The sequence below is a fragment of the Oncorhynchus mykiss genome, chromosome 13 (genome assembly GCF_057628025.1).
Source record: "Oncorhynchus mykiss isolate SJ-2025 chromosome 13, ASM5762802v1, whole genome shotgun sequence".
Taxonomy (NCBI): domain Eukaryota; kingdom Metazoa; phylum Chordata; class Actinopteri; order Salmoniformes; family Salmonidae; genus Oncorhynchus; species Oncorhynchus mykiss.
In genome coordinates, this window is record NC_143034.1 from 61,587,582 (window position 1) to 61,603,105 (window position 15,524).

General features: G+C 45.9%; 1 protein-coding gene across 1 annotated transcript in view; it reads left to right on the plus strand.

Moving 5' to 3' along the window:
- LOC110486773 (protein phosphatase 1 regulatory subunit 29) overlaps positions 1-13,992 on the plus strand; it is a 147,887-nt gene extending 133,895 nt beyond the window's left edge. The window contains exons 3-5 of the mRNA XM_090197050.1: positions 9,484-10,225; positions 10,296-10,397; positions 10,552-13,992. Coding sequence (XP_090053176.1) covers positions 9,863-10,225; positions 10,296-10,397; positions 10,552-12,948 — 2,862 coding nt within the window. The 5' untranslated portion in view covers positions 9,484-9,862 and the 3' untranslated portion in view covers positions 12,949-13,992. The remainder of the gene's footprint in view (positions 1-9,483; positions 10,226-10,295; positions 10,398-10,551) is intronic.
- Positions 13,993-15,524: the final 1,532 nt, after the last annotated feature.

The following is a 15,524-nucleotide window of genomic DNA, read 5'->3' on the forward strand; positions in this document are numbered from 1 at the left end:
ACCACAGGAAAGGAAGACCCAGAGTTATCTCTGCTGCAGAGGATAAGTCCATTAGAGTTAACTGTCTCTCATGAGGACCGCCACAGGAAAGGAAGACCCAGAGTTATCTCTGCTGCAGAGGATAAGTCCATTAGAGTTAACTGTCTCTCATGAGGACCGCCACAGGAAAGGAAGACCCAGAGTTATCTCTGCTGCAGAGGATATGTTCATTGGAGTTAACTGTCTCTCATGAGGACCGCCACAGGAAAGGAAGACCCAGAGTTATCTCTGCTGCAGAGGATATGTTCATTGGAGTTAACTGTCTCTCATGAGGACCACCACAGGAAAGGAAGACCCAGAGTTATCTCTGCTGCAGAGGATAAGTTCATTAGAGTTAACTGTCTCTCATGAGGACCACCACAGGAAAGGAAGACCCAGAGTTACCACTGCTGCAGAGGATAAGTTCATTGGAGTTAACTGTCTCTCATGAGGACCGCCACAGGAAAGGAAGACCCAGAGTTACCACTGCTGCAGAGGATAAGTTCATTAGAGTTAACTGTCTCTCATGAGGACCGCCACAGGAAAGGAAGACCCAGAGTTATCTCTGCTGCAGAGGATAAGTTCATTGGAGTTAACTGTCTCTCATGAGGACCACCACAGGAAAGGAAGACCCAGAGTTATCTCTGCTGCAGAGGATATGTTCATTAGAGTTAACTGTCTCTCATGAGGACCACCACAGGAAAGGAAGACCCAGAGTTACCACTGCTGTAGAGGATATGTTCATTGGAGTTAACTGTCTCTCATGAGGACCGCTACAGGAAAGGAAGACCCAGAGTTATCTCTGCTGCAGAGGATAAGTTCATTAGTTACCAGCCTCAGAAATTGCAGCCCAAAGAAATGCTTCACAGTGTTCAAGTAACAGACATCAACTGTTCAGAGGAGACTCTGTGAATCAGGCCTTCATGGTAAAATTGCTGCAAAGAAAGCACTACTAAAGGACATCAATAAGAAGAAGAGACTTGCTTGGGCAAAGAAAGCACTACTAAAGGACATCAATAAGAAGAAGAGACTTGCTTGGGCAAAGAAAGCACTACTAAAGGACACCAATAATAAGAAGAGACTTGCTTGGGCAAAGAAAGCACTACTAAAGGACACCAATAAGAAGAAGAGACTTGCTTGGGCAAAGAAAGCACTACTAAAGGACACCAATAAGAAGAAGAGACTTGCTTGGGCAAAGAAAGCACTACTAAAGGACACCAATAATAAGAAGAGACTTGCTTGGGCAAAGAAAGCACTACTAAAGGACACCAATAATAAGAAGAGACTTGCTTGGGCCAAGGAACATCAGCAATGGACATCATTTGTAAAATATTGATTTTAACTATGCAAGTCAGTTAGGAACATATTCCTATTACAAGGAGGGCCTACCGGGGGAACACTGGGTTAACTGCCTTGTTCAGATTGAACAAGCAAGTCTCTTGCAGATTTATTACCTTGTCCGCTCGGGGATTCAATCCAGCAACCTTCCAATTACTGGCCCAACACTCTAATCACTAGGCTACCTACCTCCTGACATTAAACCAGTGGAAATCTGTCCTTTGGTCTGATGAGTCCAAATGTGAGATTTTTAGTATGACTATCATTTGTTTTTCAACAGGACAATGACCCAACACACCTCCAGGCTGTGTAAGGGCAATTTGACCAAGAAGCAGAGCGATGGAGTGCTGCATCAGATTACCTGGGCTCCACAATCGCCCGACCTCAACCCAATTGAGATGGTTTGGGATGAGTTGGACAGCAGAGTGAAGGAAAAGCAGCCAACAAGTGATCAGCACATGCGGGAACTCCTTCAAGACTGTTGGAAAAGCATTCCAGGTGAAGCTGGTTGAGAGAATGCCAATAGTATGCAAAGCTGTCATCAATGCAAAGGGTGGCTACTTTGAAGAATCTCTAATATAAAATATATTTTGATTTGTTTAACACTTTTTTTGTTACTACATGATTCCATATGTTTTAGTTCATAGTGTTGATGTCCTCACTATTATTCTACAATGTAGAAATACAAAAAATAAAGAAAAACCCTTGAATGAGTAGGTGTGTACCTGGTGTGTATAGTCTGTGTATAGTCTGGTTCCTTGTCAATAACTATGACCCAGAGTTTGTCTAATCCAGATGACATGGTCAAAATAACCTTCTGTCCCCATTAGTCGTACAGTACATGGGGCCTGACAGTGATAGTCTCACTTCTGATTACCATTCAGGAAGAGGAACAACACTTCATCATGGTGGCAGCTAATGAACCCAGTGAGACAGGGATCTGACACTTATTCCCTCTCTGTCCCCCTCTGTTTTCATAACCACTAATTGGAGCTGTCAATCATATCTGGTCTCCATGACAACCGAGGGAGAACCAATGGGATGGGTGTTGTTGAATAACCCAGATATAAATCATGAATTACACAGGGGGACTTAGACTGATAATCAGTTGAGTGTGTTTTCTTTATGTGGCTGGATATTTGATGTGTGTCTATGAGAGATGTGAGTAGAACGCAGAGAATACAATGGTAAGGAAAGATGCCAACTGTGCAGAATGTGGAATGACTTGCGATCTCAAACATGAGTAACTTCATGACTTTGTGACTCCTGTCCGAGTAGCAAACCTAGATAAACACACTAGATGAAAAGGAGGTTTCTTGGCTATTCTTGCAGCGTCTATTTTAGTGATGTTCAGAAGTAGAAGTGGGCCAGCCAAGACAGCCAGCCACCCACCTGTGACCTACCTGTTACCTCAAACGTATTTGCGATGTGACCCACATGTACATGTAACTGCCAAAATAAAGGAAACACCAACATAACGTGTCTTAATAGGGTGTTGGGCCACCATGAGAACAGCTTCAATGCACCTCGACACAGATTCTACAAGTGTCTGGAACTCTATGGGAGGGATGCAACACCTTTTAATCCATGAGAAATTCCAAATTGGTTGTTTTGTTGATGGTGGTGTTGATAAGTTTTCAATTGGGTTGAGATCTGGTGACTGAGACAGTCATGGCATATGGTTTACATAATTTTCATGCTCATTAAACCATTCAGTGACCACTCATGCCCTGTTGATGGGGAAATTGTCATATAGTTGATACAGGTCTCCCCATCTCCATTACCTACCTTGTCCTAACTATATACCCCCACCCCCCATTCACTACTTTTCCTCTCACCCCTCCTCTTGTGTTCCCTATATGGAGCACTAAATGGGATCAGCTCTCGTGTGGAACAGAGAGAGAGAGAGAGAGAGGAGAGAGGAGAGAGAGAGAGAGAGAGAGAGAGAGAGAGAGAGAGAGAGAGAGAGAATTGTCTTGATACACATAGTACATGCTAAATAGGCTACAACCTTTGACTACACTAGCATGTTTTCATAGAGACATCCCCTAAAGGGAATGTTCCAGTGGCAACAGCCCACAACTCTAATCAGTATGAGGTGTTGATGATGAATTGTATCCTAAGTGCTTTGGGTCTTCCCATTTTCAGCAGTAATCAGTGGGAAATTGGACCAGATACTTGGCTCTCACCATTGGGGAATTCTGACTAGAATAAACTGGAATGAGTTCCAATTCTCCATCAGAATCATTGGAATAGAGAAATGAGAACAGTGGAACTAGGACAGTTCCATAATTCTCTGGTTCCATGGAGAGAGAGAGAGCTTTCTGACTGTCAGCTGTAGCGAGAGGAAGACATTGTCTGTCACAACACACCATTTTTCATCCTGGCTTGTATAATTATGTATCTAGCTTTCAAATGACATGCAGATTGAATAGAGAGCCGATGGTGAAGGATTGTATGATGTGACTGGAGAGCCTATAGAAAGAGGAACTGACTGTCATAGGTGTGTGTGTGTGTGTGTGTGTGTGTGTGTGTGTGTGTGTGTGTGTGTGTGTGTGTGTGTGTGTGTGTGTGTGTGTGTGTGTGTGTGTGTGTGTGTGTGTGTGTGTGTGTGTGTGTGTGTGTGTGTGTGTGTACCTGCATGCATACCAGTGTTTGTATAAGTACATTTACGTATATGTGTCTAATAATGTGACAGGTGAGTCAACAGGGAGAGATCGAGAAGTCTCGGAGGTTGAGGTGATTAATGTAGCGTGGCGTGTATGACACTCCTACCTCCTCTACAGAGACTGACAGGGACAAGATAGATGGGTGTCAGGGTGAGATGGAGGGCCTCCTGCAGGGGGCTCTCCTACCTAGGGATCCAGGAAGTGCAGACACAGGAGTGGTGGGACTAGGAGCTTTCTCACAGCGTGAATAGTTTAACATGATGAGGACAAATGAAAGTCAGGGACAGAAACTTTGTCTGCGTGGATGGCACCCTGTGGAGAGGAAGGTTGTCTCGTCATCCTAAGCTCAGTTTCTTTCTTTCATTGCTCCCACCCTTTCTCCCTACATTCTCTCCTACTTTCTCTCCTTTCTTTCCGCCTTCCTTCCTTCCTCCCTTACTTCCTATTTTCTTTCCATCCTACCATCCTTTATTCTTCTTTCTCCCTTGGTCTTATTTTAAATGAAGGGAAGAGGGCTTTTTAACTTTGTGTGCCATTTGAATGTCATTTATACACTCAACACACATTTGAATGTCATTTATACACTCAACACATATTTGAATGTCATTTATACTCAACACACATTTGAATGTCATTTATACACTCAACACATATTTGAATGTCAATTATACACTCAACACATATTTGAATGTCATTTATACTCAACACACATTTGAATGATCCTTTTAATCACATACACTACATACTAGCGATGGAGGAAGAAATCGATACAGTTACATATCGGAATTATTATTTTTGACAATATATGGTATCGTTTTGACAATATGGCATGTTATTTTTGACGATATATGGTATCGTTTTGACAATATGGCATGTTATTTTTGACGATATATGGTATCGTTTTGACAATATGGCATGTTATTTTTGACAATATATGGTATCGTTTTGACAATATGGCATGTTATTTTTGACGATATATGGTATCGTTTTGACAATATGGCATGTTATTTTTGACAATATATGGTATCGTTTTGACAATATGGCATGTTATTTTTGACAATATATGGTATCGTTTTGACAATATGGCATGTTATTTTTGACAATATATGGTATCGTTTTGACAATATGGCATGTTATTTTTGACGATATATGGTATCGTTTTGACAATATGGCGATGTTATTTTTGACGATATATGGTATCGTTTTGACAATATGGCATGTTATTTTTGACGATATATGGTATCGTTTTGACAATATGGCATGTTATTTTTGACGATATATGGTATCGTTTTGACAATATGGCATGTTATTTTTGACGATATATGGTATCGTTTTGACAATATGGCATGTTATTTTTGACAATATATGGTATCGTTTTGACAATATGGCATGTTATTTTTGACAATATATGGTATCGTTTTGACAATATGGCATGTTATTTTTGACAATATATGGTATCGTTTTGACAATATGGCATGTTATTTTTGACAATATATGGTATCGTTTTGACAATATGGCATGTTATTTTTGACAATATATGGTATCGTTTTGACAATATGGCAGGTTATTTTTGCGCTGGATGACTGTACCTGCACCAACAATATGTTCTCCGTCTTCTTTTAAATACACCATTTGTTTTCAGCACTTCTATTAACATGACTGATCCAAACTTGTTTTCCACATGCCTCTTTCTGGTCCCTCTGCAGCAGATAGATGGTATCGTTTTGACATTGCCTCTTTCTGGTCCCTCTGCAGCAGATAGATGGTATCGTTTTGACATTGCCTCTTTCTGGTCCCTCTGCAGCAGATAGATGGTATCGTTTTGACATTGCCTCTTTCTGGTCCCTCTGCAGCAGATAGATGGTATCGTTTTGACATTGCCTCTTTCTGGTCCCTCTGCAGCAGATAGATGGTATCGTTTTGACTTTGCCTCTTTCTGGTCCCTCTGCAGCAGATAGATGGTATCGTTTTGACATTGCCTCTTTCTGGTCCCTCTGCAGCAGATAGATGGTATCGTTTTGACATTGCCTCTTTCTGGTCCCTCTGCAGCAGATATATGGTATCGTTTTGACTTTGCCTCTTTCTGGTCCCTCTGCAGCAGATAGATGGTATCGTTTTGACATTGCCTCTTTCTGGTCCCTCTGCAGCAGATAGATGGTATCGATTTGACATTGCCTCTTTCTGGTCCCTCTGCAGCAGATAGATGGTATCGTTTTGACATTGCCTCTTTCTGGTCCCTCTGCAGCAGATAGATGGTATCGTTTTGACATTGCCTCTTTCTGGTCCCTCTGCAGCAGATAGATGGTATCGTTTTGACATTGCCTCTTTCTGGTCCCTCTGCAGCAGATAGATGGTGTCGTTTTGACATTGCCTCTTTCTGGTCCCTCTGCAGCAGATAGATGGTATCGTTTTGACATTGCCTCTTTCTGGTCCCTCTGCAGCAGATAGATGGTGTCGTTTTGACATTGCCTCTTTCTGGTCCCTCTGCAGCAGATAGATGGTGTCGTTTTGACATTGCCTCTTTCTGGTCCCTCTGCAGCAGATAGATGGTATCGTTTTGACATTGCCTCTTTCTGGTCCCTCTGCAGCAGATAGATGGTATCGTTTTGACATTGCCTCTTTCTGGTCCCTCTGCAGCAGATAGATGGTATCGTTTTGACATTGCCTCTTTCTGGTCCCTCTGCAGCAGATAGATGGTATCGTTTTGACTTTGCCTCTTTCTGGTCCCTCTGCAGCAGATAGATGGTATCGTTTTGACATTGCCTCTTTCTGGTCCCTCTGCAGCAGATAGATGGTATCGTTTTGACATTGCCTCTTTCTGGTCCCTCTGCAGCAGATAGATGGTGAGCAATATGTTTAGACCATGGAATCGTAATAAAATCACAGTATTGAATCACAATGCATCGTGAGTAACGTGAGACACGCAATATATATCATATCGTCACCTAAGTATCGTGATAATGTTGTATCGTGAGGTCCCTGGCTATTCCCAACCCTAATACATCAGTGGAGGCTGCTGAGGGGAGGACGGCTCATAATAATGGCTGGAATGGATTCAATGGAATGGTATCAACCACATCAAACACCTGGTTTACATGTGGTTGATACCAGTCCATTCACTCCATTCCAGTTGTTATTATGAGCTGTCCTCCCTCAGCAGCCTTCACTGTAATACATACATGTACAGTGCCTTGCGAAAGTATTCGGCCCCCTTGAACTCTGCGACCTTTTGCCACATTTCAGGCTTCAAACATAAAGATATAAAACTGTATTTTTTTGTGAAGAATCAACAACAAGTGGGACACAATCATGAAGTGGAACGACATTTATTGGATATTTCAAACTTTTTTAACAAATCAGAAACTGAAAAATTGGGCGTGCAAAATTATTCAGCCCCCTTAAGTTAATACTTTGTAGCGCCACCTTTTGCTGCGATTACAGCTGTAAGTCGCTTGGGGTATGTCTCTATCAGTTTTGCACATCGAGAGACTGACATTTTTTCCCATTCCTCCTCGCAAAACAGCTCGAGCTCAGTGAGGTTGGATGGAGAGCATTTGTGAACAGCAGTTTTCAGTTCTTTCCACAGATTCTCGATTGGATTCAGGTCTGGACTTTGACTTGGCCATTCTAACACCTGGATATGTTAATTTTTGAACCATTCCATTGTAGATTTTGCTTTATGTTTTGGATCATTGTCTTGTTGGAAGACAAATCTCCGTCCCAGTCTCAGGTCTTTTGCAGACTCAGGTTTTCTTCCAGAATGGTCCTGTATTTGGCTCCATCCATCTCCCCATCAATTTTAACCATCTTCCCTGTCCCTGCTGAAGAAAAGCAGGCCCAAACCATGATGCTGCCACCACCATGTTTGACAGTGGGGATGGTGTGTTCAGCTGTGTTGCTTTTACGCCAAACATAACGTTTTGCATTATTGCCAAAAAGTTCAATTTTGGTTTCATCTGACCAGAGCACCTTCTTCCACATGTTTGGTGTGTCTCCCAGGTGGCTTGTGGCAAACTTTAAATGACACGTTTTATGGATATCTTTAAGAAATGGCTTTCTTGCCACTCTTCCATAAAGGGCAGATTTGTGCAAGATACGACTGATTGTTGTCCTATGGACAGAGTCTCCCACCTCAGCTGTAGATCTCTGCAGTTCATCCAGAGTGATCATGGGCCTCTTGGCTGCATCTCTGATCAGTCTTCTCCTTGTATGAGCTGAAAGTTTAGAGGGACGGCCAGGTCTTGGTAGATTTGCTGCACTGAAAGTAAAGGGGCTGAATAATTTTGCACGCCCAATTTTTCAGTTTTTGATTTGTTAAAAAAGTTTGAAATATCCAATAAATGTCGTTCCACTTCATGATTGTGTCCCACTTGTTGTTGATTCTTCACAAAAAAATACAGTTTTATATCTTTATGTTTGAAGCCTGAAATGTGGCAAAAGGTCGCAAAGTTCAAGGGGGCCGAATACTTTCGCAAGGCACTGTATATATTTTCCCCATCAAACCATGGACCACCATGACATACATTAGCTTTACAAGAGAACGTGTTACCTAGAATAGATTCCATTAGTGATCTTCCTAGAGAAGATTCCTGGGGCTTATGGTGGAGAGACTGTATGAAGTGTCACTTGCCAGGATTAGAATGTAATCCAGAATTAATCCATGACGGAGCAATAAACCTTGAGTGTCACAGTGGCACAAGATTTAAGATGCACAGATATCAGCGCCGAGGCCAGAATGATGCATGTTGTGAATGAACATCATGTTTTCATGGGCTAGGTTTCTGTGTTGAGGTTTTATGCAGGGCACTTTATTTCCAAGTGCTGTCTTCTGGTCGCACATGATGGTGATGAATAAGCATCTGTTCTGTTTGCAGAGAGTGGCTGTCAGAGAGAAAGGGGTCATGCTGGTGTGTGTTAAACAGTGCATTTTTCGACTCCCATTCAAGATGTGTTTTCATCTATAAACTGGATGTTGTATTGCTTTTTGAGGAATGAGGACGTGTGCTTTTCTAGAATCGTCTCCTTAATCATAGTGCCACTTGAGATCAGAGTTTTCTAAAATTGCCCCTGATTTTATAGCTGTCCCATGTGATTAGGTTTTTATACAGATGTAGGATCTTAATTTGAGTTTGCTAATCCTGCATCAACAGGAAATGTGAATTATTATGTGGATTAAATTAATGGACATTTTTGTAGGGGTTGAAACATTTTGGGGAAAATCAAGTCTAAAATTTCAATGTGAAAATAACAAACTTCAGAAGCCTTTTTAAACCTCAAATACATTACACGTTTAACATTTCCAGGAAAGTTATCCTGAAACAGGGTGATCAAATTAAGACTCTCCATCTGTATGCAACACTGGTGTTTTGTGTTCTATGTTGTTTGGTTCATTCCATGTTATTATTGTCATGTGCCTCTCTATTGTTGCCTCACGGTATTCCTCTCCTCTCTTCCACAGACTCACGTCTCGCCAGCGGATCCTGCTACTTCCTATGTGATCAATCAATAAGACTTCCTGTCGGAGAGATTATGAGGAGTAGCTGTTTCACTACCCACGGCAGTCCAACAGGAAGTGAAAAGACATGGGGACTCTGCTAATCACCATGACAACCATACAGCTGTGACTGACTGTGTGAGGCCCCTCCCTCTTTTTCTACACCCAAGCTAAACCCATTCTCCCCTTTCTGAGGACAACCTAGCTACGCCTGTCCATCCCCCACGTTCTTTCTCCTTTAAACTCAACCTCGCTTTTCCTTATTTCAGTCCCACGTTTCCTCCATCTTAACAAAACCTCCCTCTTCATTCGTCCTCCTCCTCCTTCTCTTCCCTCCATCATCATGCTCAGCAGGCTTCACACTCACTCCTCCTCTTCCTCTCCATCTACCCCCACCCTCCTCATCCTTCCCTCTCTCATCCTCTTCCTCCACCTTCCGGGCCTGGTCTGGGGGGACTGCTGGCTGATCGAGGGGGACAAGGGCTACGTGTGGCTAGCCATCTGCAGCCAGAACCAGCCTCCATATGAGACCATCCCCCAGCACATCAATAACACGGTCCACGACCTGAGGCTCAACGAGAACAAGCTCAAAATGATCCCCTATACCTCCATGTACCGCTTCACCAACCTCACGGACCTCAACCTCACCAAGAATGAGATCTCCTACATCGAGGACGGGGCCTTCGCTCAACAGGCCAACCTACAGGTACACTGGGTGGTGGGTGGGTGGGTTGATTGATTTAATCTTAACGTAATCCTTTCTGGTTCTCTCCTAGGTTCTCCAGCTGGGCTACAACAAACTGACCAACCTGACAGAAGCCATGATGAGGGGCCTGGGCCGGCTGCAGTGCCTCTTCCTCCAGCACAACCTCATTGAGGTGTGACATTGGTCGATTTTTGTTTAGTTCTGTAGTTTTTAAAAATTTCAATTCTATTATTTGCTAAAGATAAATTGATATTATTCTGTATGTACAATATGATTCAGATTTTGTTTTAATATATTGCTTTCTGTCTCGGTATGTTCTCATCAAGGTCATTGGCAACAATGCATTGGATGAGTGCCTCAGTCTCAACAGCATTGACCTGTCGTCCAATAAGCTGGCCCGCCTCGACCCCTCCACCTTTACCATTTTGAATCGCCTCATGGTGTGTGAGCTGGCTGGGAACCCCTTCCATTGTGGCTGTGACTTGTACAACTTCCTCACCTGGCTGGAGGCCTTCAATAACGTCACACACACCTACGACCGGCTCCAGTGCGAGACCCCCAGGGAGATGTTTGGCTACCCACTCCTGAGTCCCATCGCGTCCGGCCACGCCGGGCACAACGCTCGGACGATTCTGTCCTCTGTCTGCCGGGATGGGGTCTTCATCCCCGGGATGACGTCTCTCCCGCCAGACTCAGATTCCTCCGGAATGGGCCCGGACATGTTTGACCGTGTGGGTCCGTACCACCAACCCACCACCTCGTCTTCCTCTACGGAGCACAGCTTCAGCCCCAGCATCAAGCTCCACCACGTGTCCCTCTTCACGGCCTCTATCATGGTCCAGATCCCCAGACCTTACAGCAAGATGTACATCCTAGTGCAGTACAATAACACCTTTGTCTCTGATGTCATGAATCTGAAGCTCAAGAAGGAGATGATCACACTGAACAAGCTCAAGCCACACACCAACTATACCTTCTGCGTGGCCTCCATCCGGACCTCCCAGCGCTACAACCACACCTGTCTCCAGTTCTCCACCCGAGCCCAGAACCCCGACGACATGCCGCCAACACCTTCCACCACCACCCACTACATAATGACCATCGTGGGCTGCCTCATCGGGATGCTCTGCATCCTGGGCCTCATCTACTATTGTCTGAGGAAGAAGAGGAGGCATGAGGAGAAGCAAAAGTCCATCTGTGTGAAGAAGACGATTCTAGAAATGAGGTATGGCCCGGAGGTGGCGGCGGCCGTGGGGAACGACCCGTCTGCGGTGCAGAAGCTCCAGGAGCAGGCCCAAGGTCAGGGCCATCACCAGTACCAGCACCACACGCACGGGGGCAAGCTACCAATGTCTGCCTCCTCCTCGGGCATGCTTCACTCCGCCAACACCTCTTCCTCCAGACTCTCCTCCATCCCTCAGGATAAGATGCCCACCGCCTTCTCTGAGGCCATGCTGACCAGCAAAGGCAACTACATGGATGTAAGGACGGAGGGGGTGATGAGAGATGGAGGGATGGGAGGAGGACAGGGAGGGATGAAGGATGAGGATCTAAGAGAAGAGGACGGGACGGACGTGGGGGAGGATTCGGACGATGACGGGCGAGGCTCGGCCTCGGAGATCTCCACCATCGCCATGGAGGTGGATAAGGTCAACCAGATCATCAATAACTGCATCGACGCCCTGAAGCTGGACTCTGTCATGGCCGCCTCCTCCACTGCCTCTTCCGCCACCACCACCACCTCCTACCCCACCTCCCCTCCACCCACCTGCACCTCCTCCTTGACCCGTGGCCTCATCCCTCTTTCCCCCGGCATCACTGAGACCTGCCCGGGCCTGCCCTCCCCTACCACCAAGATCCCCCCTCCACCGCCGCTCCCCTTCTCCGTCCCTCTCTCGGAGCGTCCGGGGATCAGTGGCGGGGGGTTTGTGTCGCCACCCTACCGGCCGCCTCCTCCTGCGTCCGCTGTGCGCCCCGTCATGAGGCAGATGAGCGCTGACGCTGCGGTGGTGATCAGTGCCGTGAAGAAGCAGTGCAGCACCTCATCCTGCAACTCCATGGGACGTGACCGGGAACGAGGGACCGGAGTAGGAGGCCGGGTCTACAGCCTGGACATCCACGAGCCCCGCAGCCCGGACCCCTGCCAGCAGTACCCAGGGGAGAGAGGCAGCCCCGCGGGGTGTGGAGAGCCTCTGGAGCGGCTGCCTCTGGTGGGGAGCGGCGGGGGAGGAGGTGGGGGTGGTGGGTGTGGTAGTGGAGGTGGTGGTGGTGTTGATGGTATTACCAACCAGCATCACCAGCAGCAGCAGCAGCAGCAGGGACAGGGACAGGGACAGGAACAGCAGGAGGACTACCACTGCTCAGAGCACCGCCACTCTGTCCCAGCTCTGTACTACGAGGGCTCCCACCAGGGCTCGCCGCACCAGAGGGCCTCCTTCCTCAAGCCCCTGACCCGCTCCCGCCGTGACGCCGCCTCCTACTCGCAGCTCTCGCCCTCCCGCCACCAAAACTACTCCGGGTACTCCTCCAGCCCTGAGTATTCCTCAGAGAGCTCTCTGAGGATCTGGGAGAGGTTCCGGCCCTACAGGAAGGGCCAGAGGGATGAGTCATGCTACGTCACGGCCGGGAACGCCTTAAGGAAGAAGGTGCAGTTTGCCAAAGGGGAGGACCTCCACGACATCCTCGACTACTGGAAGGGCGTGTCAGCCCAGCAGAAGCTGTGAAAGGAATACAGGACGTGAGAGTGAGACATTGTGGGAATTTGAGTTTTGAGTAATGGGTCTCTTGTTGATCCCGGTGAACTGCCAATTTGAGATGCCAGCCGAAAGAAAAGAGAGAAAATGAAATGAATGAGGGTGGTGAAAGAGTTAAGTTGAGTCTGACTCATTTACAGTAGGTTTCATTGATCCATGGCAAAACATGTTATCATCAGCAGGACCAGAGCTGAGAGAGATGACAGTACAGCAGGGTCATTGTGGACTGTAGGACTACTTCTGGAACCTGCTCATCGTCTTTACAGTTATAATTAGAGACAGGGAGCCCAGGCCAACCATCCAATCAGTATTCAGTGAACACTTCATGTGGAATTCACCTGTTGGAGTGTCATTCTCTGTGCCACACTTTCATCTGTGTGTAGAGACAGGAAATCAGATGACGTATCGCCTGTTTGTGTCTGCATTGAGTGTATGCGTGTGTCATCGAGTGTACTGTATGTGTGTGTGTCAGTGTTTTTGTGTGTGTGTGTATGTGTATGAGTCAGTCTAAACTCCTACACATGTTTTTGGGCGCATGTAGGGCGCGGAGATAATGTGTGTGTCTGTGTTGGTGAGACAGAAACACAGTGAGATAATATACCCAGAGAGAGTGAGAGAGAGAGAGAGAGAGAGAGAGAGAGAGAGAGAGAGAGAGAGAGAAAGAGAGAGAGAGAGGGAGAGAGAGAGACAGAGAGAGAGAGAGAGAGAGAGAGAGAGCGAGAGAGAGATAGAGAGAGAGAGAGAGAGAAAGGGAGAGAGACAGAGAGAGAGAGAGAGAGAGGGAGAGCGAGCGAGAGAGAGAGGGAGAGAGACAGAGAGAGAGAGAGAGAGAGAGAGAGAGAGAGAGAGAGAGCAATACAAAGGGGGAAAACATGGTGATTGTGAACAGAGCTGTCAAGCAGTCTCTCCCTCCTATCCCTCAGATCATCCATGCTATTGGATGGTGCACAAACATTTGCATTTCAATAGTGGCTGTCATAGTCACAGCAGGCGGAGACGAATAAAAAGGAAAAACTGAAAACACTCAGGGAGGCTTTACGGTGTGAGGATGCAGGCTTTTATTGTGTCTCAAATGCCACTCTATTCCCTAAACAGTGCACTACTTTTGACCAGGGCCAATGGGGAATAGGCTGCCCTTTGTGACGCAGGCTTTGGGTCTTCAGTCAGCCATAGCACAGGACGAGCCAACCAGGGAGGCAGGGTAATGCACTGTGATACAGGCCAGACGTAACCTCCTGTGAAGATAGGGAATTGACACAGCAGTGTAAAACAGTAGCCCCACCACTGGAGCAGAGACATGCCGCTAGGAGCTCCAGGGAGGAGGATCAGGTATCTGGCCCTACATGTTGATCTATGATCAGACATTTAACCTGGACCCTGTGAATGGGACTCAGATTGTGAACAGCTGTATTGTTGTTATCGGTGTCTTGGGTAGCGGTCGCTGTGACTTACTAGGTTCTATAGACAGATACAGAGAGAGATGGAGAGACCGTAAAACACAGAGATAAAAAAAAGAGAGTAAGAAAAGAGAAGGGAGAGAGATACATTCTGCGTATTGTGCATATTCATGTCAGCAGATTAATGTGGGTCAACAGAGCTAAAATACAGACAACGTGCATCATTTGACTTTGTGTGCTGCTGGCAGTCCTTTTGTCGAGATGAATGTGGCTTAAAACGTCCATGCCACGTTTAATAATGTGATCAAAAATGTATCGTGGTCTTTAACTGGTGACCCACTTCACACAGGTTCACCCACACAGTTCCACTGTACAGCAGTTCTAGCTCAAGAGAATAATACCCCTCTTATTTCATAACAACTGAAGGAGGGGAGGAGTAAGGAGGTACACCTTTAATTAACACCAACACCTCTTTCTGGATATTAACACCATGAGCGTCCACTTTAATTAGACACACTAATTAGCAATTAAACAAGACTGTGTCATGGGGAGGTTGTGTACGTGTGTGTGTGTGTGCACGCACGCTGGTGTGTGTGTGTGTGTGTGTGTATAGGGTCGGTCAATATGCAGCAGTGGGTTGTGTGTAGAGTCCTTAAGCTAATTGAATTAGATCTGCCTGCCTGGCTCGAGAGTTGATTAGGAGTCTGTGAGATTGGAATATTGACAGGCAACTGTGGAGAAATGCATAAACAAGGAGAGAACAGCTCATATCCACCTACACGCACAGAGAGAGAGAGAGAGAGAGAGAGAGAGAGAGAGAGAGAGAGAGAGAGAGAGAGAGAGAGAGAAAGAGAGAGAGAGAGAGAGAGAGAGAGAGAGAGAGAGAGAGGGCACCTAGTCCACTTTAATGCATGACCCAGCTGTTAACCTTTTCAGTAGAGTGACCTGTATGTATTAATCCTATAGGAGGCAGTCTGTCATTGTAACAGCTGGCTGCGTATGAAGGACCAGTGTTGGGGAGTAGTGAACTACATGTAGTCCAACTAGTAACTACATTTTGCAGGAACTTGATGGTAGCTGAGTTAAATTACAATCTTAGTCGTGTTTTCAGTAGTTCATTACTTTTCTGCCATGTAGAGGTCTGGCTAG